Here is a 9,362-nt window from a genome sequence, read left to right as displayed (position 1 = left end):
ACACTGGAGTTTTTTGCTGTGTACAAAGAGCCGTAGTTAACTGACAAGCTGAGCCATATCGCATTAATTATCGCTGGCGATAAGTCCGCGATATTAATGTGATATGGCTCAGCTTGTCAGTTAACTACGGTTCTTTGTAGTAAATGCCGATCCATCTGAAAGCAGGTGATGGCGATGTACTACTAATCAAGGAACCGGCTTTACTGACGAGATGCGCATAACAATATCGCGATTTAAATCGCCCAGCCCTACTCAGAATGCATTGCAGCATGAAGCATGTCACCATTGTTGAGATTCATATGCTGATTCTTGATGTCTGTGTGCAAGTAGAACTTTCGGTAGTCTAACATGTGTAAATGGGGTTTTAAAAATCATTTGATGTTCTGATTAAACTGTGCTGGATCTCTTGCTGTAGAATCACAACAATAAAACAAAATGAATGACATACTACCTGTATAAACCTCACACATAATATCAGTGAGTTAAGCCACTACATGACGATGACTATATTCTTATCATCAATCAGCTTACAGCATCTGATTATATTTTCTCTCACCATAACAAGCAGACACAGCTGCCTGAGAAAAACTAATGTTTAAAAAGTCAAGAGCCTGACTAAAGCACACACTGATCGCCACAATGGTAACATCAAATCAAACTATTACTTTCAAATAAGTAATCAACATCTAAACCTCTGTTAATTCTCAATAAGAACTTCTGTAGACGTCTGGCAGAAATAAAGTCAGTCTGGTTAGTAATACATGAAGCTGGTAATGCTGTTTGTGGAGTTGTTTAATCAGATCTTGAGAGATGTAATGTATTTTATCTTCAGTTGATTTCATCCAAGGCAGTGGCTGGAAGTAGGCCTAGTTCTTGTGTTTCTCTTTCCTTCAGTGATTCTGCTTGTTAACAGCAGGTTAATCATTATTCAATCACTTAATTATCTCATTACCTCCAACACTGATTCAGTGTTACATTAAACAGCCTGTAGTGTGCACACTAAGCAGTGTTCATTTCATCTGGGCAAACCCATGTGGGGCCTACATGGAAACCGAGGACAAAACTGGCTGGGTCCCAGTTAGATAGCCCAGGTCAAACCCATTTGGGCCCCACATGGCTGTGCTGGCTGGGTGGTCGGCCTCAAAAAATATATAACTATCAAAAATGAACCCAAAAAGGCACCAACTGGAAAGTTAATTACAGTCATGTAGGGTTGGAATGATACATGTATTCGTATTGAACCGAAACGGTACGGGCGTCACGGTTTGGTACATTTACACGGAGAATACACAGTATAAAAATAAATAAAACTCGCGTGCAAATTAATGAATGTAATGCGGAACTACTGTTAGATACGCGCGGGTTCTTTAGGGACACCTAATCTGTAGCCCCGCTTTAGCTCTGAAGCAGGTTGCGATTCAATGCTGGAATATGTTGTGTGTGAGAGAGAGAGAGAGAGAGAGAGAGAGAGAGAGAGAGAGAGAGAGAGAGAGAGAGAGAGAGAGAGAGAGAGAGAGAGAGAGAGAGAGAGAGAGAGAGAGAGAGAGAGAGAGAGAGAGAGAGAGAGAGAGAGAGAGAGAGAGAGAGAGAGAGAGAGAGAGAGAGAGAGAGAGAGAGAGGCGCATGCACGATCGAAAAGTCGCAAAGTGTTTACTTATATTTGCGTGTGTGTGAGGCGCGGGCGCGGGCGCGATCGAAAAGTCGCAAAGTGTTTATTTGTGTGCGTGTGTGAGGCGCGGGCGCGATCGAACAGTGGAAACATAAAAACATACTCCGTCATTTTGTTTATACAGGACATAGGGGTGGGCGATATGACCTAAAATTAATATCACGGTATTTTTCATCTTTTGAACGGTGACGGTATAATATCACGGTATAACTTTTTTTTTTTCACCAATAAAGAAATTTTCATTGATTTACTCCTTGATATTTATTCCTTTATAAGCAGTTATATATTACTGTATTCTAAATATAATCAGCCTATGTTTTATCCACAACTTTAAATGCTTTAATTTAGGCTATTTTGTAACAGCGCCACAGTTTAGCGCACCACGTAGAACACTCGGGAACCGCACCTGTGGCTGACTGCACTGCTGCTTCGTGCTCAGTAAGGAATATAGGTAGTAATCTCTATGTGTCTGTCTGTCCGTTTGCATTTTGATTATTTCGAGAACCGTTCATCCAATCGACTTCACAAGGGAGTGCAGTGTCGCATTTGGTGCAATATAGACAGACACGCGAGACGCGACACGTTCAGAATTAATAGTAAACTACAGAACAGCGCGAGCGGGAAGCGGCGCACCTCACGCGAGCAGGGCGGCTATATTCTCCGAGAACGGACACTGCACTAGTGATATAAAACGCACACAGTCTGTTAATTAAGCAATACTTTTAAGGTAGTCTAATATTTTTCTGACTAACAAATTACTGACACAGTAAAGGGTAGATTTAAATAAAGAAAAACGAAATTTAAATAAAGAAAAACGAAATTTAAATAAAGAAAAAAACGAAATTTAAATACAGAAAAAATGAAATTTAAATAAAGAAAAACGAAATTTAAATAAAGAAAAACGAAATTTAAATAGGCCTAAAGAAAAACTAAATTTAAATAAAGAAAAAACGAAATTTAAATAAAGAAAAACGAAATTTAAATAAAGAAAAAAACGAAATTTAAATACAGAAAAAATGAAATTTAAATAAAGAAAAACGGAATTTAAATAAAGAAAAACGAAATTTAAATAAAGAAAAAACAAAATTTAAATAAAGAAAAACGAAATTTAAATAAAGAAAAAACGAAATTAAGTTTGCCTAAATTAAAAACGAGATTAATTTAGATTGATAATAACGGGTAAAAAGTCTAATACATTTTGTTTATTCTATTTTCCACAATGTCAAAGCAACAGCAGCAATACAAGCTCAGGCATGCACTTCGGTTCATACAAACTCCGCTGTTCTGCGCTCTAGCCAGAGAACACTCTTGTTGCAGGAACACTCAGGCGTCGGTTCTATTTCTAGCATGCACGCGTTTTCCGCGTGGCTCGAGCCGCGCCTGAGACGCGTGTCTCACGCAGGCAGTGTGCAAACTCCAACCTTTTAACATGGGAGCCGAAATAAAAACAGACACCCAACGCAGCTGAGACTCTCACGCCAGCAGCCAGTGTGTCGCCGGCCTTATTCAAGCGCGAATGAGAACCGTTTCGCGGGGGATCCCAGGTGTCAATAAAACAAAAACAAAAACGTTTTTTCGTTGTTGTTTTATAAATGCTCTGACAATTGTTTAATAAATGTTCAATCAAAATGCAAAACATCGCGTCTTTTTTTTTTTATTATTTTTTTTTTTTTTAGTCGACTAATCATTGTGCAGGACAGGACTTTGGTCGACTAAGCATTTCTTTGGTTGACTACAGCCCTAATGTAAATGCAGCCGTTCAAGGAACATAATTGATTTATTACGGTATTGACGGTATTAGAAAATCCATGTCGTGGCGCAATGTCACACCGGTGATGACTATGACACCGGTGTACCGCCCACCCCTAACAGGACATCATTCAAACTGCAAAGTGTTTAAGTTACTGTTAATTAAAATTTTAAGGAAAACAAATATATTAATCTGAAATGTAGCAAATTCATTTTCAATTCATTCAGGTACAATTACCAAACATATCTCTAGGTTTTTTTGTTATTTAATTAATAAACTAATTATATAAAACTATTGTCAGTGCACTACAAATAAACTGGTTCTATGCCTTTAATTTATTAATAAAACTTATTTAAAAAATACAAGGCTCAAGTAATTTATTTTCCTTTGGTGGTACAGCCTGAGACATGCACAAACCTTCTGCATTTTTGTTTTGCTTTTCCCTCCATTGTACTGAACCATGATGTCTGAACCGAGGTATGAACCGAACCGTGACTTCTGTGTACCGTTCCACCCCTAGTCATGTGACTGCAGAATGGACTAAGTATATCTTCAATGCCTTTGCAAAGCAGCACAATTGTGATTTTACAATCATAAGTACAACCCGGTCACACTAAATGCGTCTCTATAGCACGCATTGTATTTATCGTGCAATTTATACGCGAAAATTTGTTTTTACGTGCATATGATACGCATGGGTAGGTTTAGTAGTGGTGTGGGGTACGTAGGTATTATACGTTTGGGTAGGATTAGTGGTGTGGGGTGCGTGTGTATTACACGCAATAAAGTGCGTATCATATGCACGCGAAGCTGCATATCATATGCACGTAAAAACAAATTTCCGCGTATTTTGCACGATAAACACAATGCGTGCCATAGAGATGCATTTTCATGAGATCAGGCTGTATGAAGAGGCATCAGAGCCTGATTTGTCCTTTTTTGGAGGGTTCCAAATTTGATTGTTTTTGATTTAATACGCTGAAAGGTTGGGTTCACCTCTGGGTATGAGGGTTAATTGGAAGAACAATGCCTTGCGCAGGACAGAGCTGGGCAGTTCAGTGGATGTCCAAAGCCCTGCTGGTCCTTTCCAAAGTAACTTGCAGACAAAAGGGGAATCTGGGATTAGACCCTGCAGATGTTGAAGTGCCAAATTCTTGACAATTTCTACAAAGAGTTGAGAAATAACCAGTTTCCCCAGGCACAATGTGTGATCTTTCTCTGTGTAGATTATCACTATTGTTGCACCCATTTTGTTTTTGTTTTTTTTGTTTTTTTGATGCACTAGTCTTGACCCTCTATTTATAGAGTGATGAATGAACTGGCCATAATTTCAACATCTTTTTGATTTATAAGTATGAAGAAATGTATTATTATTATTATTATTATTATTATTATTACAGAAAACTGAATTAGAAAAGCATAAGGAGGATTGGTGTGCAACAGCTCTAGGTCATGTGACAACAAAATACAAAATATTTAATGTTGCATAATGTTTATGGTTTCATTTGTTACTTTATGAACAGTATACTGTGCAGAATTCAGGCTGAAATGGAGCTTACTACTTACTGATCTCACTAGTATTCATCCCGAGCGTTTACACATCCAAACACATATATACACTACAACACTCAATATGGACATACCGACAGCATCTAAAATGTATAAGTATTTACATAATGCATGCACAGCTTTAGAAACATAAGCATGTTTATGAATCCTTGATATCATATATACATCATTCATATGTGTGTATATATATATACAGTATATATATATATATATATATATATATATATATATATATATATATCATTCATAATTTTTGAGCACATAATACCACCCCTACTTCAAACCTAACCTTCTCAAGAATATAAAAACTAATTTGTTACATTACATTGTCCAATCAGAACACAGTCAACGTGAAGTGCAGATAGGACTGTAAATTGTTATATATTTAAATATATAACAATAATTATGGATATTATTCTGATGTGGCTCCACGAGATGGAGAAATATATATATATATATATATTTTTTTTTTTATGTGGAACATCCAATCCTGAGCCGTATCATTGCAAAGGGCTCACTATCGTTTTGGAGCGCGGAGGAAGGAAGAAAGCATTTAGCAACTAAGGAAAGCAGATAAAGCATTTTGGGGAGAAATGAAAAGAAAAGGAGAATGACACGGATGTAGCACCCTGCTAAATTTATCTAATGTTTATTTTGTGTTCTGTTAACAAATACAGTATCTTGAAATATGGGCCAGTTCAATTGCCCTGGTGTGTAATACATTTTTTTGTATTATTACGCGTGTTAATTCAGTTATAAATAGAGATGTTAAAATATTATTTTTTCTTTTGAGAGTAACCTTTGAACCCTCTGTCATTTTATTTCGTATTGGATGGCCAGGTGTCAGTTTCATTAGTTATCCAATCAGTTCCATCCATAGAGCAGTGTAACAGCCTACCGGATTGTTGAGGGGGCGGGACTAAAAGACCGAGCGGAAAAAGTACGAGAAAGAAAGCCTGAGAGATCGCTGCGAGCTAGCTGTAAGTTCTGTGTGATTTATACATTGCTGTTCATCGATGTTGAGAACCAGTGGGGTATTCTTCTTGAGTTTTGTGAAGGTGCTACACTGTTAAAACGGGAAAGTGAGTTAGTTTGGAGCTGTTTGAATCTACAACGGAGATTCGGATGAAGTGAAACTACTGCTTACTTAGCATGTGTGAACTGATAGCCACGTGTGAACTGCGACGCGCATAGCCACGTGTGAACTGCCTGAAATCCAATTTGCCACCGAGTTCTGAGTGAGTATGTGAACTAAAATGAACTTGAAAAAGATATCATGAAGCTCATTCGTTTTTTTTGTGGACTGTTGGCTAGTGTGCATCAGAGACTGCCATCCATGTTGCTGCAATAGATGTGCTCGGGATTCGTGCTGCAGGCCAGAGATGTCTGTGTTTTTCACACAGACGGACAGAGTTTCAGGACGGGTTTTCTTCATCGTGTATCTCACCACTGGATCAAACGGTTTGAACCAGAATGGTCATGTTAATTTTTCTGTCACCAAGGAACTGTGAGTACAGACAATATTTTTTTTTTCAACTGAGCTCCAACATGCGCGCCAACGTTGTGGTACCACAAAACACTGACATTTAGTAGGAAAAACCCCGGGGTATTGTTAACTGTCATTTCATTTGAACATGAGAACATTTTGAAAGGTTAACGCACCTGAATTCTGAAGAAAATATATAAATACATTTTGAGTTTAACATTTAATCTTTGTGGTCTGATATTTAAGTGTGTGTGAGTGAAATGTGATTTGTGTGATTTCAGTTTATTTATGTTTTTCAAATAAGGGTTATAGTGGCTAAGTTAAATATATATGTGTATGGGAGTTTATGCTCACGGTGAAAACAAACGAACACAGTATAGCTTTATTTCAGCTAACCAGGCCTCTCTACACTCTAGTCAGAGTTTCATGCCCTAAGTTTTAATTGTTTTCTATAAATCCCGATTTTAACTTCTAGTAACCTCTCACCAATTCATTTCCCCATGCACATGATAAATCCTGAAAAAAAGTGGAATTGTGTAGGAGGGTTACACGTGGGGGCTCGTCCGGGATGTTGTTTACTGTTGTTTTGTTTTGTGAGCATGTTATAAAAAAATACAAATAAAATAGGAAGTCAGTGCTAAATGAGGTAGCTTAAAAGCCCTATAGCCACTTGTGTTTCAGAGATTTTTTTTATTTTATTTTTATTTTTATTTTATTCTGTCTATCCGAAGCTATTAACATGGATCCAGAACCGATTTTCAAATGGTGTAAAGACAAAGGTGTTGATGCAAGGAAAGCATTTGTGCTTAGTAAAGTTTCTCTTGATGTTACTGATGAGACTATGTATAGGGTACTGGATGAGGCTGAAGTTTTCGGTCCCTGTAAAATAAGAGGACGATGTGTAGAACACTCCAATAAAAGCCAGTCAGTTTTAGTTGAAACTGTTAATGACATGACTAAGACTGACATACCTGAACAGTTACTAGCTGGAGATGAGTTTGGACCTTGGATAGTGAATGTTACTGACACCCAGACTGTTCCTGTAACTGATAGAGGAGACTTCCAGTCCAAGTTGCTGTCATTCTTAGCAAATGAAGGGAAGACACTGGCTGATGTCACTGGCTTACTTACCTCTGCTTCTGCCCCACCCAGCTCTTTACCTACTGCTCCACACAGCACTTTACCCACTGCTCCACCCACCAATCCAGACCTGAACGCAACTCTGGTGAATGCCATCTCCTCACTAGTTGAAAAGTGTCAAGCCACGTCTGGCGATGGACCAGCCTATCGCAAGCTACGCATGTTCTCAGGTATGAAACCCACTCCACATGGAGAAGAGGAGTATGACGCTTGGGCGGAACAGACCACTCACATGTTGGACGAATGGCAGTGTTCTGATGTTGTCAAAAGACAGAGAGTAGCTGAGTGTCTTAAAGGGCCAGCAGCAGATATTGTCAGAGGTTTGAGAGTCACTAATCCCCAGGCCACTGCCAATGACTACCTTAAAGTCCTCGAAGCAGCTTTTGGAACCACAGACAGTGCAGCTGATCTCATGGTGAGGTTTCGTAATACATTCCAGCAAGAAAGTGAGAAATTATCAGCTTACTTACTCAGATTAGACAAGCTATTGCATGCAGTCCATCGTAAAGGTGGAATTGAAGTGATTGACATGAACCGAACACGCATTGATCAAGTTGCTAGAGGCTCTCTGCCTCATGACCTCGTAGCCCTTCGCATAAGACTGACTTACAAACTCAAGCCTCCTCCCAGCTTTACTGAGTTGCTTCGGGATGTAAGAGAAGAAGAGGAGATGATCCTAGAAAGACCGAATGCAAAGAAGGTCACGTCTTTAGCTACTGGCAGACGAGCCGAGTGTGCTACAGCCTCAGTTGTACATGTACTGCCAGAGCCTGCGCCAGTCCCTGACGTAAGAGAGAAAGATCTTGCAATAGAGAATCTAAGGAAAGAATTTCAAGGTCTCAAGACTGATGTTGCACGTCTCCTTTCTGCCTCTGTGACTGCATCAGCCAGTGTGGCAGAGCACGTAGACCAGAACCCTAGCCAGAAAGCTACTGGAAACTCATATGCACGTGTGAAGGAGAGGGTTCCCAAACCTCAGTATCGTGTTGATGTCTTTTGCTACAAATGTGGTGAAGATGGTCATTTCCAGCGGGAGTGTCAAAATCCAGAAAATCTCAGAAAAGTGAACAAGCGCCTTTTGAAAATGAAACAGCCGACGGGAAACTTTCCAGGGGCTCGGTAGAGGAACGGCCTGATGCTCCGGATAGAATACGTTCCACAAGATGTGACACGCTACCAGAAAAGAAGGCTAACTTGCCAGAAGGTTTAGTAGGACCTAGCTCTATTGTCTCAGTACAAATTGAGGGCATTTACGCCAAAGCTTTACTTGATAGCGGGTCTCAAGTTACCTTACTGTATCGCTCCTTTTATGACAAATATCTGAAGCACCTGCCTTTGACCCCTATTGAGTGCCTTGAGATCTGGGGCCTCAGCGCAAAGGAGTATCCATATAATGGTTATATGTGCTTGAAGCTTGAGTTTACTGGAGATGTAGTTGGAGTAGCTGAGACTGTAGAAACACTTGTGCTTGTGTGTCCAGATCCGGTCATGACAGGGGATGTTTCCCTTGTGGTCGGCACAAACACCTCAATAGTTCGAAGACTGTTCCATTCATGCAAAACACATGGAGGAGACAATTTTCTCAACACCCTGTCTGTTCATCCAGTAATAAAAGTTGCTTATGAAAAGTTTCAGGAAACTCCTGACGACACAGCTGAAACAAAAAGAGGAACAGTCTGGTTTACACGAGACAAGCCTTTCACTCTGCCACCTGGCGGCGTTGCTACGGTTGTTGGTGTTCCAAAGTT

General features: G+C 39.4%; 1 protein-coding gene across 1 annotated transcript; it reads left to right on the top strand.

Annotated features, from left to right (window-relative positions):
* Positions 1–7,213: 7,213 nt before the first annotated feature.
* On the top strand, positions 7,214–8,737 carry LOC311096295 (paraneoplastic antigen Ma1 homolog; the record flags this gene model as incomplete). Its single annotated transcript, XM_084135361.1, has 1 exon — positions 7,214–8,737. One exon carries the CDS (start codon positions 7,214–7,216, stop codon positions 8,735–8,737), a length of 1,524 nt encoding a protein of 507 aa, XP_083991487.1.
* Positions 8,738–9,362: the final 625 nt, after the last annotated feature.

This window comes from Abramis brama (genome assembly GCF_963993115.1).
Source record: "Abramis brama genome assembly, chromosome: 14".
NCBI lineage: Eukaryota > Metazoa > Chordata > Actinopteri > Cypriniformes > Leuciscidae > Abramis > Abramis brama.
This window is presented reverse-complemented; position numbering and strand designations above follow the sequence as displayed.